This window comes from Hydra viridissima, unplaced genomic scaffold (genome assembly GCF_058129835.1).
Source record: "Hydra viridissima isolate aposymbiotic clone 2 unplaced genomic scaffold, HvirCarnegie_v1 scaffold_10, whole genome shotgun sequence".
Classification (NCBI taxonomy): Eukaryota; Metazoa; Cnidaria; class Hydrozoa; order Anthoathecata; family Hydridae; genus Hydra; species Hydra viridissima.
In genome coordinates, this window is record NW_028324309.1 from 4,444,913 (window position 1) to 4,468,978 (window position 24,066).

Here is a 24,066-nt window from a genome sequence, read left to right on the forward strand (position 1 = left end):
CCTGAATATAAAGAAAAATGTCTTTCCTAGATTTTTTGTTCATTAAAATTGGTTTATTTGGCAAGCAACTGATTGATAACTATGATTTGTTAGAACTGAATTTACTTTTTTAATAAGTTTGCTATTGTTTTGTGAGAAAATTATCCTGGTTTTGAAAATCTTAACTATCAACAACACTGTTATTACTCTGTATTACTATATAAAACCTTAAAATGATAGTTATCAACTATATTTAAACAGATGTTTTTTTTCAAACAATTTTTCATCTTTTTAGGGAAACCTTTAAAAATCTTGCTAAAATTAAGGGCAGCTTACAAAATGATGATTTACTTCAGAGAGGCATTGCTTATCTTATGGAGCTCAAAAATTTTCCTGAAGCCCTAAAGATTGGATGTTTTAATGAGTGTCTTTTGGTTAACATGATAACAAATCATATGATATCTCACCAAAGTTTAAATAATGTTGTAAGATTAACAAATTTCTTTTAGTCGATAAAGTAGATAATAATTCTAACTCAGAAAGGAAAAGTTCTATAACAAAATTTGAAGGAAATACCAATTTGTTATTCTAAAGTATTAATAAAAGCAACCATGGGTATCAATATACTTTATGTTTTTTTTTTGGACTAAGTAATCTGTTTTTAATATACTTATTATAATCTTCATAAAAAAAAAAAAAAAAAAAGGTAGATGAAAATTAAAAAAATAACTTTCTCTTTTTTCTTTTTATTTTTTTGATCTGAGTAAATTTTATTTGCTTTAAATTTTGTTTGTATTAAAATTTGTTTTTTTCTCTTCTTAATAACATTATGAAAAATAATATTTCTGGTCATAAAATCTTCTTTTAGGTTAATAATTGTCAAAGGTTTTTAGTTGAGTTGCAGGCAAATGTTGAACAAAGAGAATGTAATAGGTGAGAATTTTTTACAATTTGCCAAGTTGTGTGAGTTTTTTTACAAAATTTTGTTGCTTACTTTTGTCTTTAGATGTCACTTAGTTTATGCCCTACTCAATATGCTGTTGGTGTCCTCAGAAAAACTAGATGTTGATGATGAGAGTTGTGGCTTTTTTTCTGAAATTTTGGTTTGTATAAATAAGTTTTACAAACTGATTAATGCAAATGATGACTCAAAGTTTCTGACAAAACTTAATGACAAAATTCAGAAGTTGATTCCAAGTATTACAAAAGTTATGCGATCTAAGTTTACTGAAACTCGATGTAATTGGCTTGAACTGAAAAATTTGTGTTCACAGCTGAAAGTAAATCTTTTTTTTTTCTGTAAACATTTTATATGTTGCCATCTTTTATTTAAAGTTCTATGAAATAGTTTTTTACAGTTTTAGATTTTAGGCTTTTTTTCTTTTTAAACAAACTGTGTTAATAATTTTTTAAAATTTTTTTAGGTTATAGAAATGCTGCTGGATTTAGAAATAACAAAAGAAAACAACTTTAAAGATCTTGGACTTGATATTCTTAGACATAAAGTTGTAAGTCTTTTTAAAGTGAAAATTCTTTTTTGCTGTTATTTAAGTGATATAACAAAATTAAATGAAGGGTTTTCTGTATTTAATCAGAATTTTAAGACAGAAAAGCCTTTATTTAATTTGCAGTTCTGTGAAACTAGAGTTGTGAAAAAATCAAAAATCACCAAAAATGCTAAAAGCTATTGACACTCATTCAAAAAAAATTCAGTTATAGAAGATATGATAGTTCTAGTAATTCATAATACTTTATTTTGACTTTCTCCTGTATCTAAATTGGGTCAGTATCTACTTTAGCTTTTAAAATCTATTTTTTGTCACATAGAAGAATCATTAAACGACATTTATATGTTGGCTCTAAAGCTATCACATTTTATAAACACTTAGAAGCTCATTCAACATATTCACAAAGTTAATTGAAAATAAGACATTAAAAATGAGATGCCTCTTTTTATTGTTAAAATGTCTTATTTTTAAATTTTGGTATAAATTTCTGAAATTCTACCTTGACTTTTAAAAACCTTTCAACTAGGTCCTATATTGCAAATATCCACACTATTTGCAATGTAGGAACATACTAATCGATTCTTAAAATAGTTCATGCATGTGGAAAAAAATGAACTTGAAATTATTTAAATTTAGAATGTGATAATACAGTTCAGAAAAAAACAGTTTCATAGAGCCTCTGAAGTTTCACTGATAACATTACTCTATTTTTCAGTCAGTTACATAACAATTTTGTTCAGTATTAAGTTACTAGATAAGAATAACAGTGCATTTTCATTTTATATTTACAAAGTGATTCAATTAAATTTACATCAGCTAATATTCCAATCGAAAGAGAATGACAAGGAGTAACAAACTCTTGTTGAAAAAACAAGAACAACAACAATGACAACAACAAGAACAACAACAAGAACAAGACAACAAAACAAAAACAAGAACAACAACAACAATGAAAAAACATAATGCATGAATAAATTATACTAGGTGTTCAATCAAACCTTCTCTTTAATCGATAAATTTACCCTCTTTAAAAAAAAGTCAATGCATGCTGACATGCTGACATGCTGACATATCGATCAGGGTTTTGGCAGACATGGAGTAAAGCAGTCTTCAAATAGCTCATTAATGGATATCTTTGAAGCACACTAGCTGCTCCAACCATTCTCATAGAAAAAAAATCAGAGGGATTAATGTCTGGAGATGAGCTGGTCATACCCCTTTTGAAAAAAATTAATTTAAATTCTCTCTGCAGAAGGTTTGAATGTCTTTGCTGTTAGGTTGGTTGAACCATCCTGCTGTAAAATGTGGTTAGTCTCAAGGTGCTGCTTTTGCCAATTGCAGGTCTGTATTACAAACAGTTTCCTACCAGTAGTAATATTGCTTAACTTTTACACTTTTATTCACAAATTTCATATTACAGACTCCTTTTACATATATTGCTGTAAAATTATCAATGATGCTAGATTTTGAGAGTGAGAATTGTAAAGATGACCTGTGTTGAAAGCCCTTGCTATGATACCATATGAGTGGTGGTTTTTGTAATTGAACTTTTTCTCTTCTTAAAAATCTTCATGGCAATAAAAAAGAAATTTTTTGGATTGATTTTTGATGTTGAGCAATAAGGAGTATACCTTGTCAGATTTTTCCTTGAGGACCGTCTGTAGCATATCACTAATTCTTTTGACAATTGAATGCTGATATGTAGTTCACCTTAAATAATACAATGAATTGGAGTTTGTGACCAAAGGCTAGCTACCACTGAAAATGAGCTGGATTTCAACTAATTTTCTCCCTAATCAACTTGATTGCCTTCTTTCAAGTTTCTGATGCACAAGAACTTCCCCTCCTCTTTCTTTTTATAGATTAAGTCTTGAGGAACTTGAGGTAGATGCTGTGCACAGTCTTGCATTTGTTTGTTGCGAGTCCCAACTTCTGTATGACAATTGAAGGTTAGTTCAAAACAAAGTGACAATAATATGATGTGGCAGTAGTATGACGGTCCCTTTTATCTATCAATTTAGTTGCAGAAAGAGAGAATTAAGAAAATGCGGCAGCAAGCTATTTTTTTATCCTTGGCAAATATTTTAATCATTAAATGAATAATATTGGCACATGTGTTAACTATGAATAACATGTTGCAGTGGTGTAAATTTAGCTAAATCACCCGGTATTATTGTGTTGTCAATAACTGTAAAAATAAATTGCTCAGTTTGTTTTTGTTTTTTTTTCTATCTGTTTTTTTGTTTATGTTAACTTAAATTTGTGGTTTCTGTTCATTTCTATATAAAGAAATAATTGTTTCAGAAAACATTCTGTTTGCTGTTTAATAATTAGCTTTATCTTTAAATTTATATAAAAACCTAAAGATCAATCCTACATCATAATTTTAATTTGCATAAAACTAATTTATAGAAAGGCTTAAGTTTGTCATTATAAATGGCTGTTTAAATTACTTAACTTTATATCATTAACATGTAAAGAAAGCTAACACCTTAATAGTTAAACTGTCACCGCAACTGCAAATGCTGAGCTTGTCTTTTACATTTGCTTGAAATAGAGTTAATTTCCAGAAGTTTGATTAGAGTTAACTTTTGAGAAAATTTTTTTTTTGAGTATATGAAAGAAAATATTTGCATATGGAAAAGTTTTATTTACTTGGGCATTCATTATTAGTATGCTTAGCGATCTGTGGCTCTATTAAGTCTCCATAAACCCTTTAATGTTGAGGAGACTACATTTGCTGTTATTAAAAGGTTCTCTTTTACTTCACAAGCAAAGAGTTTGAATTGCTGATTTTAACCATCTTGAGTCAGCAAACTTCACTTATTTCCAAATAGATGAAGAATCAGCCCATTTGAATAAAAGTTAAATGACACATTTGAAATTTATGTCTTTGTTTACTCAAGTATTCTTCATTTCAAATGTTTTAACTTAACTTCCTAAACATTTTCTTCTATAATTGTTTTCCTTTAATATTTATTCCCTTTCTTTCCAATGCTAAATATTTGTCCTCTTTTCTGTCAAATAAGTTCCTAGAGAGTGAATGTGGTTTTTATTTAGTCAAATTAAAGACTTTTTCTTTTCTTTTGCATTTCACTTTAATTCTATCAATAAATTTACAATATTGTACTTGCTGCTGCAATGCAGTCAGAAACCAGTAAATAAAGAATTAAAGCAATTTTATTTACAATTGAATCAGTGTTTTTTAAAAGGGCTGGTTTGCTCAAAACCCGTTTTTGAGAAAACATTAAAAAACTCTTTTTATCTTTTAATATTAAGTATACAGAATTTGTGTAATATATTTTTTAAAAATATATGCAAGAATAACATCTTAGTACGCTTTGATAATTGTTACAACATTTCGTTTGTTAACAATTAATGTATGAAATTTCAAAAAATTGGCCTTTTTAAAAAAAATCGAATATTTTGAAATCGAAACTATTGACATTTTCCGCTTTTTGCTGCTAAAAATACGAATCAGCTGGAGAGTGATTTTTTTAAAAAGGGCGTATTTGAAGCAAACTTGCCTTTTTTAAAAAAATCAAAAACTTTCAGGTGGCTTTATTTGTGTAAGAAGATAAAATCTAAACACATTTTTAACATAAACTGATGAAGCTATCATAGAAGGACACAAAACACACAAAAAGTGAATTTCAAAAAAAATGTCAAATCAGCCCCTTTAAAAAACACTGATTCAATTGAAAACTTTATTCCACAAACTGGAAAGTACAGTATTGTTTGTTTCAAATTCCATGAATTTTTTTATCAAAAATATAGCTCTGGGGCTCTATTTCTTTTCTTGTTGAAGTTATTTTTTTAAATTATGTAACCAAAATTGAAGCAATCTAACAATTTTGGAGTTTGGATTATTTTTATAATAAACATTTTATTTTAAAAGAAGTGACTCATTTTTGTTAAACACTTATAAACTAAAGAAGGAAAATTCAAAAACCCTATTTTATGCACAAATGTTTTTGCAACTTGGCAATATATAGCAATCTAAAATGTTTTAGATGTTGCTTAGACTTACTTCATCATGTAAAATTTTTCTGCCATATGTTTATTGTTTTTTAAAGCAAACAAAAAAAGCAACATGAAGCACAGTATGCAGTGAGAGTAAAGTTTCCATTTTTTGTCTAAGTTTTTTTCAATTTCTTCATATGTACAAAAAGCTTACAATATTAAAGTTCAGCCTTAAAATTTTTTCTAAATGTTTTGTTATTTTACCAGGTTTGTTGCACAAGTCAAAAACCAAACTTCTATTATTGTTAGCAAGTGTTGGTACATAGAGAGGCTTGATATCAAAGAGTTCAGTAAAAACTTTTAATAGTTAAGAAAAGAAAAATAAATCCAAGTGCACATCCAGCCTCCTTTTGTATCAATCCTCTTTTTCTTCCCTTATCTATTTTTTCTTTTTATTATTACAATTTGTAAATATTTCTATTTATAAAGTAGTTATTCCAACTAAAAAAATTACTTCATTGAGATGATTGGAATTAATTTAATACAATGCCTCATGCTAGAATTCGCCATGGTGAAATAAGCACCAGCCTAAAACAATTTTTGTTTAAATGAACAATATCTTTTCTTAAAATATATTTCCATTATGAAAAAAAATTTTTTTTGATAAAAACATGTTTTTTTGTTTATCATACTTATACAATTTTAGTGTTCTTATATTTTCTTTGTTTGTTTTGATATTTAGAAAAATGCTGAAAATAAGCTTTTGTTTAAAGCCTTCTGTGAATTGAATATTTCATTGTACTGTGAGGAAATTCAGACACTATTTAATGAATCATTTCCTGCAACTATTGAAGAAGTTTTAGAGGTAAAGTTCTTAAATTTTTATATGTTAATTATGCTTATAATTATAATTGAGTGTAAAGAGATTACAATAACTTTACATTAAAATACAAGTACCTTAACATAAAGAAAAAAAAGTGTTATGATAGTGCATTTGAATCAGATTTTGTTAGGGTTTTGTTACAATATTTAGCCATGATCATAAGTTCTAATCAAGTTTGATTTTTTTAAGTTTTTAAAAGAAAATAGCATTAATCTATAAGATACTGTACATAAATAAGTCTTTTATTGTTTTAAAACAATGAAAAATAATATTGGGGATGGCTTGGTTGAACCCCCTCAAAAGTAGCTTTGCATTTGAAGGAGTTAAATCTTAAAATAAATTAGAAAACTATTTTCGATATTTCAATATGAGAATTCTGTCATCAGAATTATTACAATCAAGAGCAAATTTAGGATGAGTATTGATTAGACATTTTTGATAATTACAAACCTGTCATTAGTTTAACTGTAGTATGTCAGTTTTTAGAAATGTTGCTAATTTTTCCATTTTCAGCAATACTGAGGTGTGGTGGGGATGGGATGGGTAGTGGGTAATAAAGGGATAGGTAGAACAAAATTTATTTTTGTATTTTGTATTTGAAAATTGTTTTTTCTTTTAGTATATATACAATATAAAAGTATTATCAAATGTTTAGCTGTAAATTCATTTATAAATCTAATAACTCATTTAAATGTAATATAATTATCATCCTATTAAAGTGTCATGAAAAGAACTTTTGAGTGTAAACTTGTTCTGGACTATCATAAAACAACATCTATCAAAAGTGCCCAGACTTTGTGCAAAAATATCTAGATGTAGGAAGTGAATTTAAAATTGCAACAGCCAAGTTTGTGATAGGCTTAATGGCTGCTTTCTAGCAAATGTACTTTCTTCTCTCCATTTTTTCTTGTATTGATTTGCCCTCATCTAGGTAGGAGTAGAAGCTAGAGACATGTTATCATATGCTTATAGTCAAAGAGTTGGTTTCAGGATAGGTTAGATGATCTTGGGTTTGTTTTTTGCACAAATTTTGCACCAATTAGTTGAGCAGCAAAAAGAATTTTTATGGTGATTCACTAGTTCTTTCCATATAATTAGAATAATGAAAAGAACTATTGATGATTTCCATCTATTGATGATTTCGATCTATTCAATCACTCCACATAGACCAGTTGATTATGAAGAACTGATAGCATGATGTGCCCACTAGGATTAGTGTATTATATTGTATTGTAAAAAAAAGTTCAATGGTACTTGCACCATTGCAATTAAATCTCATTAGAATTTGGGAAGTTTTAACATTTTCTTGAATGTTTTAGCATTTTGTTTTTATACATCAATGGTCAATTATTTTCCAGAAATTTTTCACTCAACTATATTAACAAGTACAGATAATTCACATAACATTAAATGTCAGATCAAAAAAGCCATATTTTAAATTGCATTTGATGAGTTCCAGCTCAGTCATTTGCTGGTGAAGCCAAGCATAACATATCTAAAACTCTAGGTCAAGTCAGTATTATCAAACACACTTTTCAAAATTGGTTTTAACATTTTTTTGAGATGACTTCTAACTCAAAGATTGTCTAGTGTTTGGAGATCCAAATTAAGTTGATTTTAAAGTCGTCTGCTAGCTGGAGAAGGAGGATTCCAGACTTAGTAGCCACTGTATAGCCTCCACACTCCAATATACTCACATATCAACGCCCCACTATCTGTATTGATTTGAAAAGGTTCTAAAGTTGGGGATTTGGGTTCCCTACAGTCTGACACAACATGATAATTACATGTGCTTGGAGATTTGTACATTCTTGCCCTCCAAAAAGTAACTCTGATTTGTTAGAACATTTAATCAATGATGATGAGAGTTGGGTAATTTATGCCAGAATTGGGTAATTTATGTGCCCAACTCTCATCAAAAACAAAAAACACTCTCATCAAAACCACACTCAAAAGTTAATGCTGAGAGGGAGCAGAACCAGAGTTAGTAGCAGATCCTCATTAAAAGAGGGTCATGTTATTAGTGTGGAGGGATGTACATGGCGTTCTGGATTTCAAGCTTCTTCAACACCACCATAAGTTGAATATTACTGTTAAAAATTGGAAAAACTTGGACAAAAAAATTGCCAAATGTGACCATAGTACTAAATGATCTATTTTCTGCACAATAATTTGCTTCCACACACAGCAAAACTGACATGTATTACCATATAGAAAAGAGATGGAAGATGTTGCCTCTCCTTCCATTTTCTTTAGATATTACTCCAAATGACTATGACCTTTTTTTTGGCCGGCAATTTCACATGTAGAACTTCAATGATGTTTGCCACTGAAGGCAACATTTGTAATTTCTTAAGGCTTAGCTTCTACAAAGACAGGATCCATTTCTTGTCTAATTAATGAAGAGTTTTTATTGATAACAATGAAAATTACACAAAATGATTGTATTTATTTAGAGGATGGTAATGAATTAAACTGTTTTGTAAAGTGCAAGAGAGCTTTTTTGCCGATCTAATATGTAAAACAACCCATGTATCTGAAACAGAAAACTTAAGTATTATTACATTAGGAGTGGTAAACTATAAGTAAATTAACTAAGTTTCTACAAAAATATATTTAGTCTTATCTCAAAAAATAGATTTGCTAGGGAAAACTTTGAGTGTGTATTTGAAATCTTTTTTCAAAATGCTATCTAGCTCATTAATTCAGGTTGGTGATTAAAAAAAGATTTTTTCACCAGTGTAAACTTATTGGTAGAAAAAATACTTATAGTTTGAAATATATATATATTTTTTTTTAATAGAAAAACGATTCAAAATGGCTTTACAAATTACCTTTATCTCATACCTCAAAATTATTAACAACTTTCATTACAAAGAAGTGGGAAGCTTTAACTAGCACAGATGAGAAAATGAATTTTTGTGTTACTTGGAAACCATTTAAAGTACTGATGGAGCAATTAGGTAATGAAACATGTTTATGTAAAAGGTTAATTATCTAAGCACCTTATGGTACTTATGACATTTTTAATATGAAGTAAATATCATTTATCAGTTTTACAGATAAATGCATTTTATATTTTGGTTGGTAAGGCATGTATATGGCAATATAAAAAAATGTTTACTGCAATTTCTATGCTGCCTAAAAGCTTGTAAACATTTTAGATATTTTCATAACAGATTTAAAAAAAAAAAAAATAGCTAAAATTTATTTTGAACCTATTCTGCATATTTTATAGGCTGTAAGAGTATTATTTAGCTAAAATTTATCAGAATATATAGAAAAACTAATTTTTAAGCTCTAGATGTTTTATATCAATTTATCAGATTTTTTTCAATTCAAAATATTTTTTTTACCATTTATTGCATTTTGTCTTCCATAAACTCTTTGATATTATGGGTTATTAAAGTTAAGTATTTCAAAATTGATAAACGTTTAAACTTTGCTAAATATTTAAAAATAAAAAATTGAAATTTTCTCAACTTTGTGTAATACAGTTGCAGCAGTACAACTTTCTTTATCAATCCACCTAATGTTTACTGGTAAACGGTAACTAATTGTAAAAATACCTTATTGCAAAAACTTCCTAAATAAAAGTTCCAAGATTTTCCCTGATTTCTTTAGGCTTTGTAATTCACCCATTTTGTGTAACAGATAAATAACAGTCATAAATTTAAAAAAAATTTAAAAAACCGAAGTATGATAAAAACCTAGCTACAGGCTTCTTTATATTAAAAGCAGCATTTTAATTAAGTGCAATCTGGCTTCTTAGAATTTCAGCTGTGAGAAGTTTTTAAAAACTTTTTAACAGAAATTTGTTATATTGTCAAAGCAATAAGATTGAAGTTGGTTGCATGTTTGTTTTTTTAAAACTAACTTTTCTGTTTCAGGCAAAGTAACCAACAATCAAGAAACTGATACATTTATTGCTCAAGTTAGATCATTGCTTCAGGATACTTTTGAAAGCATCTCTAATGGCAACATTACATTTGCTGAGTTTTATAAACTATCAAGTAATGAAGCAATATTGTTTAGTCTTTTTGAAGTCATGAAGTTTGGTTTAGTAAATAATTTCAAACTCAATTATGGTTTAAGATTGATGCAGTTAAATCATTTCAATAGAGCTTGTGATGTTGTGAACTACACTCTACAGCTTTGCAAAAAACTTCTTCCTAAAACAGGTTAATAAGAATATTCTTGAATAAGTTAAAATATATATAGTGAAGGTAAAGATGATTTATTGTAAATTTGTGTTGTTTTTTTTTTTGCCTCATTTATGTTAAAAAATTTCTTTATGTTTTATCTTTTATGAACAAATATAAAATGAATTATTTACTATAAGTAAATTTTAAAAATAAAAATACTTAAGTAAATTTTACTAAAATTTTATTTGTATTTATACAAATTATCTTTATTTGAAAATGAAATATTTAACCATAGACTTTTTTTTATAAAAGTAAAATGTATTAAAAAAATTTGTTGGCTTCATCACTAATCAGCTGCTGCTTCATTGTCCGTAAATTCTAGTAAAAAACTAATATTTAAATTACAAGTTTCTAAGCTTTTAACACGTTCATTACCAAGCAACATTTTCAAAAATTGACAAACCATCTCAACTAATTATTATAAATATTTGCAATATAAAACTATAAAATATGTTAATAAGTTAATTAATTTAGATAATTTTTAATTGCTTCTTTGCAAATGGTTTTAACAAAAGAAACTTATTTACCACTACAAATTGCAAATTGTAATTTGTAGAAAACAAAAGAATATTTTATGACTTTCTTATATATGGCTTATGTTAAAAATTTAAATTTGATATTAAAATTAGAAATTTAATTAAAAACTTACATTAGAAATTCAAGCTGGAAATGTGAAATAAATAAGAAATAATAATTAGAAATTTAATTCAGAAATTTAAATTAGAAATTTTAATCTAAAGTTTAAACTAGAAACTTATATAAGAAGTTTGAAGCTGGAGCCTGAAAACAAACATCAGCATACAAATTAAAGTTGGCAACAATGTTGTAAATGAACTCATTGTATAAATCTTTTTTATTTCCTTCTTTTTAGTGGAAGCTGAAACATTAGAAGAGAAATATCGTTCAAATTTATCAATTCTTAGATTAAAAGACATTTTTGCAGAAGATGAACTCATAAAGTCATGTGATGAAGAACAATTGCAAGACTATGAACTCATCAGGTCAAGAGATGAAGAACAGTCAAGCGATGAAGAATTTTTAGATATTCATAACATTGCAGAAAAAGAGTGTCTCATTAAATTATGCAAGTATTTCGAAGTTTCAAGCAGATGGTATAAGCTTGCATTGCAAATGTCAGATTGCAAAATTATGAGAAGTTTTTTGTTTGAAAAAGAAGTTTGTTTAACTGCAGAAACCTTAGAAAATCGTGTACTTATAAAATATTGCGATTTAATGAAAAAAATAATTTTTCCAGCAATTAGAAGTTTGAATATTATGATTAGCAACATTGTTTCTTGCAAAGTAAGCCCATCTGAAGTTATCTCATTGTTTTCTGGATACAATCAACAGTGTTATGAAGAACTTCTTTTAATTATAAAGTTTTTAAAGTTGGATTTTAAAAACAAGGATGTTGAAAATTGTGTTGAAAAGATAAAGTGTGTGTTTCTAATGCAAAAGTACTCTAGTGTTGCAAAAAGTATTCTGGAAGTAAGAGAGAATCTTAATTTGCAAGGAGAATTTACTGCAGTGGAGAAAATGATGGTAATTTTGAGTTTAAACATTATTGGCATTATTTTACCAAGTTTATTTTAATTTAAACATGTCCTGGCAGATCATATAATGGTTTTTATTTTAGAAACCATTAAATGAAATCAAGGAGTTACAATCTATAGACAATGATCTCAAAAATGTAGCGGGTTTCTTTAAAAACTTTTCTCCTGATATTTCTAAGATATTCAATGCTATATCGTCTTGTGTACAACTTTTTCACTGGTTAAAAGTTAACTTGAAAGGTTTGTTTTTGGGTTGTTTTTTTTTATGTTTTTTTTAAGGTTTTTTTTTTCAGGTAAATCATTGAGAATTAATTAGAAAAACTAGGTTCATTTTTACTCCTAGTATGAAGATTATTACTATTCTTTATTTTAACTTTTATATTTTAAAATGAATTCTGGTAATTCAAAGTAATAAATCTTATGAGATACATTTTTTTTTACCAATTTTCATCATGCTATATATAGACATTTTGGTTTTTTTATATTTCTTTTTGATTACATATTGAATTAGGATTTTTATAATTATATTTTTATTTTTTATATTTTAACAATAATAATTTTTTAATTTTAAACTTAAATTTAAAATATATTTGATTATAACAACTTTTAATGTTTTTTTAATTTTTAATTAATTTTTTTTTGGATTGAAATTCCCATTTTTGGAAATGATTTACAAAAACATTTTCTTTTGATTATCTTGAAATAAAACCATAATTTTAGGTCAGAATTTCGGTTTACATGTTATAGATCCAAAGGAAGTTAAGGTTTTTGTTGAAATCATGTCCATAGCTGCTGGTGAAACAGATTATGAAGTAGATCGTGTAAAGTATTTTGAAGCTTGTTGCCTGGCATTTAGTCACGTCATTTTTGATCTAAATATAAAATCTGGTTTTAAAGAGCTAATTGAAGCCTGCAATTATACAGAAAAAATAATGTTAAATGATCAACAGATTGTCAAAAAGCTGGTAAATATTTGATGTAGAAAATTAATCTTAGCTGAAATCTCTTAAATGGTTTTTAATATTTTTTTGATAGTATATGAAACTTATAGTTTTTAAATTTTACATGATAAAATAATGCCAATCAAAGTTAATGAAAAAAAAAATGCATATGCACTAATATCTTTATGTAATTTTTATTTTTTAAAAAAAGGTGTCCCTTATAGTAAAATACACCTCCTCTTCAATATTTTCCAATCCCTTCCGATTCTAGATAGAAGAAACACTTTAAACAATAAAGCACTGTTTAATAAATTTTTTAGATTGATACAAATCATAATCTTGAATGGTTTAAAAATGCAAAGAAATCGCAAGGATCAGTGGCAACAAAATCTTTAATGGAAGCTCAAGTAGCCAATCGGAATGGACATTTCATTATTGGAAATCAAACCTTTACTTATGATGACTTCAAAGAATTCACTTTGGCTGATGTTATAAAGTTTAAAATACAAAATGCTGATTCTACTGTAAAAGAGTATACTTTAGAGGAAATAAATGATTTGCAAAGTCGGTTGATGTTGCTAGGAGGTGATATTGGGGGCAAATCAGCACTAGAAAAACAGAAAGAAAAAGATTATTTTGTTGAGGTGAGATATGTTTTTAATGTTCAAAATGATAATGATTTGAAAACTTTAACAAAATTTAAGATAAAAAAAAGGTTATTTGAAATACAAACATTTACATACAAAAGCCAGATAATACCACATATAGACTAGCTATGGTCTATTTACTTCACAGGTTGTTGAAGTTGCTACGCGATTGGGCCATGCATATATGTCTCTTTGTGAAGCTGGAGATATTAGTTTCATACATTGGCAAAAGCAATTTCACTGTGATGTTGATCTTAAAAGAGGAATACCATTAAGTACTTTGATAAGAGAATCTGAGATGCTTGAGTTGCGCTTTAATGAATGGGAAGAAAAATTGACATATTTTCGCAGCACAAATCCTGTAATAAACTATTTTTCTATGAAACAATGTCTCTTTCTGCAAAAGCATTTATTTAAACTTACAAAAGATGTCAAGTTTGTTAGCCAGCTACCTACTCAATTTTACACACTTCTTCGGTTTTTTGCTCATGATGTCACTTTAGATAATATAAAAAATGCTTTTAAGTTATCTTGCAGCTTAATTAATGACAATCAATGTGACCATGGCAAGCAGAAGAATGCTAGCATACAATCTAATTTTAAGAAGAACTCATCTAGTGAAAATATAAAACTTGTCCCATCTTTAGAAGAGGATTATCAAGTTATAGACAAAATAAAAGATTACTTGACACTTGAAGATCTTGGAAGTTTTTTCAAAGTGTATAAAGGTTTTTTAAATTAATATTTTTTAAAAATTTTTTTAAAATTGAAAACAAGGTTCACCTTTTGTATCTGCAAAATAATGCAAAATTAACAAAATAAACAAATTAAAATCCGCTTTCTTCATATTTTATTATTATAGTTAAGCTTCTATAAGTTTACAGTAATTACTCTCTGTAAGTACTTATTATGGATAATTAAAAAATCTGTAATAAAAAATTACTGAGCAAAACAAATTTAAATTCAAACATTGTTTACAATAACCTTGAGAAAATGGATAATACATTAAAGCGTATAATAAATGTGAAAGTAGAAAAACAACAAAAAAAAAGTACTCCTCAATTTTTATTTCGAACCAAGTAATAATTTTAATACAATAATATAAGAAGATCAAACATAAAAAAAAAATAATTAATTATTCCTGTAGAAATCTAATAAAATTTCGAGCTTTTGCTTTAGTGGTACCCATAAGCTTGCGCACAGAATAAGAATCAAAACTATTTGATGCTTTTTTAAATGATATTTTAATATCTTTAATGTTTCTGCAAAGCTTTTTTTTTTTTTTCATTTTTCTTTTAACAATAGCCCAGTACTTTTCAATAACTGTCAATTCTGGGCAGTTTTGAGGATTTTCTGTTTTAGGCACAAATTTCACATTATTCTTTTTATACCATTCCATAGCTAGTCTACAATAATGAATTGATGCTAAATCAGGCCAGAACACAGGTCTGTTATTGTGTGATTTAATGAGAGGTAAAAGGCGTTTTTGTAAACATTCTTTAACATATATTTGACCAGAAAGTGTGGACTGAGAAATATAAGGTGCTGATTTTTTGCCACAACTGCAAATAGCTTGCCAAATCAAAGCTTTTTTAGCGAACTTGTCATGTTTTGTGTATTTAAATTTCTTATCTGCTTTTCCTCTATATTTGGCAATATAATAAACAGCACCAGAAATTTGTTGATGATCGTACTTGATATAAGTTTCATCATCTTCAATAAAACAGAAATTTTTAGAAATAAAATTGTCATACAACTTTCTGAAACCCAACAAAAAAGTGCCGCGGGTTCTTGCACTTTTTTGTTGGGTTTCAGAATGGTTGGGCACTTTTTGTGCTTTGAAAGAATGAAAACCATGTTTGTTTCTAACTTTTGCAACAAAACTATGAGAAACTCCATATATTTTTGCGCATTCCCTGAGTGAAAGGTTTGGGTTATTCTTAAAACTGTTAACCAGTTTTCTAACTTTTTTTATATCTTTAAAACCTTCGTTTCTTCCACCACCAGATTTGCGTTTGATCGATTTTGTTTGAGAAAAATGTTGAATAACACGACTAACGGTGTATGGATGTATTTGCAACGATTTCGCTATCGAATTGTAGCTACTATTAAGATTTTGTAAATATTTGTGCATAATTTTTTCTCTTACGTCTTCTTCTTTTGTCATTTTTAAAACTAATTTCAAGTTAAATCCAAAAACTAGCATATTTTTTTGTAACCACAACACGTTGTAAACAAAATACAAAACAATTAAAAAGATTTTAATACAACCACTGAAAAAAAATGACGTGCTTATTCTTTCACATTTATTTTCCTGTACACGCTTTATTTTATTTCATATAACTACTGTTTTAAATGATTTCTGTAAATGATTTTATTTAAACAAGAGTTTTTTAAATTAAGGCTTGTTAATCAGCTACTAGCAAAACAACTTTGACCTTTAAGATATCATACATGTTTATGAATTATACATATTGTTTATGAATTATACATATTGTTTACTTCTTTTCTTGACTTTAGACCAAACACGCTTTCAGCCATCCCTAAGAGTTGTTCCTACATTTTTGAACAAAGATAAACCAAGTTTAATTGTTATGCGGCATGGTAAAATGATTATAAAAACCTCTATGTTTATGTTTTACAAAGACAGTATTTATCATGTCTGTTGTTTGTAACTTTCTTGATTTTTCTTGATTGAACTTGTGTAGCTTTTCAGGCTCAATTATTCTTTTTGCATTCTTACTTTTATGAAGATGATATCATCTATGCAGTGCTTGAGATTTATCTTTATAAAGATGGAGCACTACCTTCATCAGAAGAAGTTTTACTTTGTGATGAATCAGTCTCAATTGAAGAGGTAAGCACAACACCATCATAACTTTCAACTTAATATTTAAATATGAGATCTTCATTTTCTTTAGTTTTCAATTTATCATTCATCAAGTTTTATATGTAGCAATAAATAACTTGAGCTCAAACAAATGCTGTATCTATATAGTGCAGCAGATTAGCATTAAAAACGACTAAAATTGTGCAAAAGTGGATAAAAGCATGACATTTTCACCAATAACTCAGAAAATTATGCTGATCATTTTAAGATATGGTGACAAGGCATAGCATGACCAGAACTGTCTTGAATCCATGATGGCAGTTATCGCCATCTTGGATTTATAAAAACCTTATTAAATTTTAATCCATTTAACTAATCTTGGCCAAAATTCAAGGGATGGTAGATCATTCGAAGTATACATTGATCGCATATGCACCAATGAGTGGGAAAGGGGCTTGGGCACGACCCTTTTGCTTAAGAAATACCCTTCCCCCCCTGCTTTTTTTTTTTTTTAAAAAAAAAATTTTTAATTTTAATAATTATTTCTAAAAAACTTGTTACTCAATAAAAAAGTTTAAAGCAGCTAAGAAGCCAAAACAACTTTTAATAAGCATATATGTTAATATTAATCGATCCATTGTTACATTTCAATCTCTGGTACACTCTCCTTGACAACTGCAAAGAGCAGTACATTTTAAGCTGTTACGAACACATTTACAGCAGCGTTTTGTACAACCTGTCTTACATCCGCACTGAAGCTGCAGAAAGTGTCAAAAATGCATCAGTTACATCATTGAAAGAAGACCAAGTAGACCATGCTGTTTTTTTACCTTTGCCACAAAAAGCTGAGGTTGTAACGCTGCCAGTAAAAGCATGGAAAGCCGGTAAAGCTTTAGTATTTAATGGTCCAAGACTGTTAGCTATTTCATGTACTGCAATATAACGAAAATGCTTTCCATTGCCAAATGCAATCCACAGCATTTAATCTGCGCAGCCCTTAACAAACACACTGCATCACGATCACAGTCATATTGACAGGCTTTAAGTAGTGCTGGACTAATGTCACAATAATAAAAAAAGTAAAACATCTCAACCTTCCTGTTGTGCATGCAAGTTAGGAAAATAGGCTTGTAGTCTTTCTTTCAAGTGTGTGCTATGCATACGCTGAGTTGGTGTATGTAGCCTTTTTTCAGTTAGTTGGGACAAGCGATTAGCATATAGTCTAGCTAGATCAGCTAGTTTGAAGATGGGTGTGATACCATTCTCTGACCTTGTTTCTTCAATGTAAGCGATCAACTGAGCAAAATCAATACCATGTACACAGTCAACTTCATCTTCTAGTTGGTCAATAATGTAGAATCACCCAAGGTAATAGCACACTCGCGGACTTTAATATCCAGATCCGTGGTACAGACACTGTGTAATGAGTCTTTTGACTCACTGGAATCACAAATAAAACAAACCGGGTGTTTGTAAACCAAATTTGATTTTCTCATCTCCAGAATGAACTGTGCTCAACATTAGGTGCAAAGCCACTGTCATCATCTAATCGCTGAATATAAAATCCAGGTGGTAGCAAATCTGCCTGCATAAACTAAGATTTTGGCAAGTGACTTGTAACTTGTCAACCAATCAGAACGCTTAGAATTAGCGGGGCATATCAACTTGTTTACAGAGGTACTTTGGCAGAAAATACACTTTGCCCAGGCAATCGAATTAGGGCTGTCAAAAACCTCATTCTCCATAAAAAATATTATGTGCAACAATATATCGCTTGGCCATAATATATATGTATAGAGGCCTAGGAATAAGATATATATACATACATAAATATGTATATATATATATATATATATATATATATATATATATATATATATATATATATATATATATATATATATATATATATATATATATATATATATTATATATTATATATTATATATTATATATTATATATATAGGTATTGTGTGTTTAGAGTCCACCAGCAACTGCCTTGTGGACCACCCACTCCTCTCCAGGGAAGACCCAGTAGCACGTTGACTTTGAGTTTGCCTCCCCTTTGAGGAATGGGCGAAAAAAAAGAAAAGTATCAGTTTAATACAAGCACACCGGCCTAGCCAGCCCGCTCAAATATAGCTATTATATATATATATGTATATATATATCAATTCATTTTAAAAAATAACTATAAACTTACTTTTAATCGATATTTATTGTTTATCTATTTTTTAAAACTTTTATATTTTATTTGTGATGTGATTTATTTTTAATCGTTTTTTTTTAATCATTTTTTTAAAAGTGCAATATGATTGGATAAATTGAGACTATGCGGTAATTATACGGTAATTTATTAAAATTTTTGTTACAAAAAAAAATATTCCGTGAAAAGTGATGTAATTATTCTTCATCTTTCTCCAGCTCATTTACCATACCTTTTTGGTAAAACTGGACGTGCCACCATATCTTAAATGCATTGGATACTTATTTTCTACATCTAAAAAAAGTTTCATGCTTTTATCCACTTTTGCACAATTGTTATGCTAATCTGCTGCACTAATACTCAAAATTAAACAAAACACCACTTTTAATTATGTTTAGAAAACATTTCATTTGAAACTGATTATAAACTTATCATATCAATTCAAATCAAATTTTTAAAACAAATTTTTGCTTTTATCACAAGAATGTGTTATTTTTTAACAGCTGAAAGTGCTTAAACTTTACTTAAAAAAAATGAGGTTGAATTATAAAAACACAGTAGAGAAACCAGTTTTTGAGTGCCATTGATTATGCCTGTAATTTTGGAATGAAACAAATTTCTTTTCATATTTTACTTGTATATGCATTTAGATAGAACTTTTAATAATGCGAGCTGTTTACAGTAAAGAAGGTCTATATTGCTTGGTAATTGATAATAGCCTTAAATATGAGATATGTGAAAGAGTATACAACTTCTTGCAAAAGATGATGAAAATAGGTAAGATAAATTTCTCCCTATATGTCCTCCCATTCAGCCATTTTCTCCTTTTTCTTATTTTAAATTCTTGTAAGATAGAGTGTTTTAATAATTATTTTTTATATTTAGGAACTATGAGTCCACTCATAGTATTTTGTAGTTATGAGAACCAAAATAATTCATATCTTATAACAGCTCTTGACCACTATAAACTCAAAATGTCAAGTTGTCTTAGCAGAGATCAGATTCGTGAGGCTCTTACAATATGTCTCAGGAACAAACTTTCAGATAAAAATGCTGGAGTCAGCCTCAATGGACTCATGTAATGAAAGTTTTTCTATAATCATTTTAGTTTCATCTCCCATTTCTTTTAAAGTTATTTTGGTTTACTTTTTTTTAATACATCTCTTTTTTTTTTTTTTTAATTAGTTTTCTACTATTCTATGTAGATACAAAGCACTGGTGGTGAAATCAAAGAAAAGTGGCATGGGAAAATCCTTTTTTGTAGAAAGATGTGGTGGACAACTTTCTTCTCATTTAGTAGCAAATTGCCAAAAAACTATGCAGTTTAGTGAAAATAAGAACCATGTTGTTACTGTACCTGTGCATGGTACAACAGTAAACACAAATGCAATAGTCGAAAGATTACTAGAATTTGAAGAAAGACCTAATGCGCTGTTTCCAAGACTCTATCATTTTGATGTTACACCAATGGTTAAACATAATGATTTTATTAAAGTCTTTTTTTTATTAAATGATTTAAAAAAAAAAAAAAAAAATTTTATACAATTTGTTGTACAGTCCATACAGAATCGTTTTTTACATTGACTAGTCAGCACTTTTTTTTTTCAATATTGACCAACTTTGAATAGTAAAATGAGTAAATTCTTATGTTTGAGTACATTTAAAACCATGTAAATCATAAATCAAATTACTTTAGTTCATAAAATCTTTTTGACTTTTAAAACTTTTTTAACTTAAAACAATGTGTTACTATTAACATAATTATAATATATGTTACTGAACTTAAAATATGAAACTAAAATTTCATTTAGGCAAGAATTGTAAATCCTTTATTTCTACTTTCTCTTTTTACAGCTAATATTTTTTGCTTTAGATTAGACATGGCTTAGATTTGTTTCTTTTCAACCTTGTTGTCCTGAGATCTTTGAAAACAAATACCGGAAAATTGTGGAGGATGAATAATAATGATACTTGCATCATTGAAATAACCCAAGAAACTTATGAGGAACTACCCATTAGAGTGAGTACATTCTAAATGGCATGATTGTTTAATATTATTATCATAATTTTTTTTTCTCCATATGAAAGTTTTGGATTTGATAAAAATCTGTAAAATTAAAAAGATAGTATGCATATACAAAATCTATTTAAAGTCTCATTTTACTAAATTAATTTTTGTCTTTACAATGGATAAAAGTATTTTTATTTTTGAGGTCTTGTAAGCTATCATTGCCTTGGGATTATTGTACTTTTCTTAAAACTAAACCTTCAACTTTCTTTAAAGATTTATTGATTTTTACTCAAGAATGGTTTTTTGTGTTTAGTTACTCTATTGCTAAGTTGTTAAAGCTTTTTAGGATGCTAGAGAAACGCCTGGTTTTAGTGTGGTTACTAATATGCTTCCCTGTGTTATGTGTCTTTCTCCTCTTGAGGTTTTTCAAGTTCTTCATGGTCAAGGTAAAAAGTTGACACAAATCAAATAGTTGTTGTGATATGTTATAGTTTCTGACTTAAACATACAAAAAATTAAAAGTTTTATTCCTTTTACACTTTCTTATTTAAAAAAAGCAGACCTATACAAGATAAAAGATCAGAAGAGGACTTACTTAATTTTAGTTTATAAATGAAAAGTAGAGATTTAGAAATAGAACAGAAGAGAATTAGAAGTTTAAAAAAGAACAGCACAAAATGTTAGGCCCTACACAATAGCTACCAATTATATAGCATTATTTTAGTTAATACAAAAAAAAAAAAAAAGAGAAAGAGATGGTATGATAGTTAATGTATGGACATAATGTAGAATAGGGAAGGAGTCCATACTTTCTAGAGTAAAAAAAGTTAAATGTTTTAATATTTTTGTTGTTGTTTTTTTTTTTTTTTTTTGCTTAATTTTTTTTACTCCTAAAGATATCCTTTTGGACTTTAATAAAAGATTATTAATCTAATAAAAACAAATATCATTATCAAAGTGTTTTTGATTTTTGTGATATTTAAGGATGTGATAAAAGTTATTTTTCAGTAAAGGCTATTGTTTTAGTTCATTGAAATGTCTGTGTTTTTATGAGGTATATATTTATTCATTATATATAGGATATTTATGTAACTAAACCTTTGCAAATATTTTTTTGTAAAAAGCAAAAATTATCTATTACTTTATGCAACTAAAAATAAAAAATTAAAATATCTGTGTGTTCTTTGGTAATCTAGAATTTCAAAAAATGGTTTGGTATGACACTGAAGAACATAAAAAACCTGTTATGCAGCGAGTCTGCCAGTACTTAAACTTGTATGATACTAATAAATCCTTGCTAAACACTTTCATTTACAACTCGACTCATCCTGTGATGAACCAGAAAGATTGCTTGAACATACTGTTAAAGTAATTGAAGTTAACATTTATTTATTTTAGGAAATAAGATTAATATTTTGTTAAAAAAATAAATAATATTTTAATAAAATTTTTGTTTAACTGCTAAAGTAAATCAAGTTAACATAAACTTATTTTAGCAACTAAGGTCTCATACTTTGAGAACCAAGGTTTTTTAGATTTTTAAAGTTTAACCTTAATTTAAGAATTCAAAATATTTAATTTGAATGTTTGCTTATCAAATTTAGATATTGTGGTGTAAAAAACCCTTGTTGGAATGAATTAAGAAATTTCATGCACTTTTTCAATACTCAACTTATTGACTGTGAACTGTGTGCTTTTACAAGTGTTCATTGTGCAGAAGATTTACGTGGATTTAAAGTTTTTGTTATTAGTTTTCTGCTGGAAATGGCTCAGGTAATATATTTATAAAATTAACAGAATCTTTTTTCTTTTTTTCCGTAAACATTTTTTTTTACTTTTGAAGTTTTTTATTTTTTACTTTTGAAGTTTGAAGCAAAACTTTGTTTTTAAACTTTTTGAATTGGGCAATTAAATCTCGTCACTGTAATAAAAATTTCATAATTTTGATTGATCTTTTAAATAAATTTTTTTTTTGATACTTCTGTTTGAAATTTAAAAAAAGGTTAAAAAAAACCATATCTTTTAAACCATATCTATTAAATTTTTCGCCAGTTAAAAGACAAAGCACCTTTGCTTTTTTATAAAATTTCTCTCTCCTCTCCTTCTCCTCAACATTTCTCAACAGAGCATAACAATTTACTCTAATTTAAATCTTTTAAAAAAGATCAGGGGCATAGTAAACTTAAAGTTGAAATGAATAAGAATATCCATATGTAATATCATAGCCAATAAAACATTTTATAGGCGGATTTTTTGACAAAGGTTCATTTATGTTTGGATTTTTACAAAGTTTCTCCCTCCTCAGCTTTCCTTCAACTTTTATCAACAGAGCAATAGAAATTGTTCAAACAAAGTTTCTTTTTGTCCAGATAACAAAAAATATATATTTGACTTTTTAGGACTTCTCAACTCGCTCAGTATCATTGGATGAGAATAAATTTATGACAAACAATGAGAATGAAGTTATGATTAAACTGAAAAGAAAATGGGAACACAGGTTTGTTCAATTATCATTTGCTAGTGGATCACTAAAGTGTAACTCTGTTACTTCAGTGACTTTTACACTAAAGATTGGCTTTCAGTAATATTCTCAATGATTGAATGCTACAGGCTGGTTGAATACTTAAGCAAAACCTATGAGTTTGATAGTTTAGATGCTTATCTAAGTTGCTGCTGTTAAATCTATTTCAATGTTAAAGTTTACCTAGGAACTGGTAACTTACATAAATATAAATCTGATTTTTTTTTACATCATAATAAATCTCTTCAGGAATAAGTTTCATTAAATATTTAGCTAATAAAACTTAGCGCTAACTGATTTATTACAAAAAGAAAGATTAGAGGATCAGAATAATCTAGTAATTTTGTTTGACTTGTTTTAACTTTATAATTATCTCCTACATTTCTATCTTCTGCAGTTGCTGCATTAATCAGTATTATAGTTGTAGTAGCATTGGAAGTCATGGAAACAAAAAGTTAATAAGAGTAATAGGTAAAGTCAAGGCTATCAATAAGACCAATCTTTGGAAGTTTTTGCTGGATGAAATGCAATTTTAAAATGTTTAAGAGTACAAAAATCTACTTATTAAAAGCAAAATTTTTTGAGGATTTATGAAAAAGAGTTCCTAACCATTACATAAAATTAGCAAAAAATTACCAAAAAAATACCTTGATGAAAGACCCTACTTGGTTTGAAATTGCAATTATGTTGAAAGAAAGATTAGTTTTCTGATTAAAGACTGTTCTATTTCTTTTAATGGTTGGAGCAGGGGAGTAGACTACTTATATATATATATATATATATATATATATATATATATATATATATATATATATATA

The 24,066-nt window shown here is 27.7% G+C and overlaps 1 protein-coding gene across 1 annotated transcript in view; it reads left to right on the plus strand.

Annotated features, from left to right (window-relative positions):
* The window catches only part of LOC149882723 (E3 ubiquitin-protein ligase rnf213-alpha-like), an 82,263-nt gene that overhangs the window by 19,398 nt on the left and 38,799 nt on the right, over positions 1 to 24,066 (plus strand). Inside the window, exons 12-34 of the mRNA XM_090100953.1 lie at positions 31 to 88; positions 275 to 464; positions 848 to 912; positions 986 to 1,259; positions 1,404 to 1,487; positions 6,193 to 6,315; positions 9,137 to 9,296; positions 10,224 to 10,514; positions 11,410 to 12,080; positions 12,175 to 12,331; positions 12,839 to 13,056; positions 13,353 to 13,676; positions 13,828 to 14,407; positions 16,200 to 16,283; positions 16,433 to 16,536; positions 19,367 to 19,493; positions 19,602 to 19,794; positions 19,922 to 20,186; positions 20,590 to 20,736; positions 21,074 to 21,173; positions 21,924 to 22,095; positions 22,332 to 22,500; positions 23,127 to 23,224. Coding sequence (XP_089957079.1) covers positions 31 to 88; positions 275 to 464; positions 848 to 912; positions 986 to 1,259; positions 1,404 to 1,487; positions 6,193 to 6,315; positions 9,137 to 9,296; positions 10,224 to 10,514; positions 11,410 to 12,080; positions 12,175 to 12,331; positions 12,839 to 13,056; positions 13,353 to 13,676; positions 13,828 to 14,407; positions 16,200 to 16,283; positions 16,433 to 16,536; positions 19,367 to 19,493; positions 19,602 to 19,794; positions 19,922 to 20,186; positions 20,590 to 20,736; positions 21,074 to 21,173; positions 21,924 to 22,095; positions 22,332 to 22,500; positions 23,127 to 23,224 — 4,654 coding nt within the window. The remainder of the gene's footprint in view (positions 1 to 30; positions 89 to 274; positions 465 to 847; positions 913 to 985; positions 1,260 to 1,403; positions 1,488 to 6,192; positions 6,316 to 9,136; positions 9,297 to 10,223; positions 10,515 to 11,409; positions 12,081 to 12,174; positions 12,332 to 12,838; positions 13,057 to 13,352; positions 13,677 to 13,827; positions 14,408 to 16,199; positions 16,284 to 16,432; positions 16,537 to 19,366; positions 19,494 to 19,601; positions 19,795 to 19,921; positions 20,187 to 20,589; positions 20,737 to 21,073; positions 21,174 to 21,923; positions 22,096 to 22,331; positions 22,501 to 23,126; positions 23,225 to 24,066) is intronic.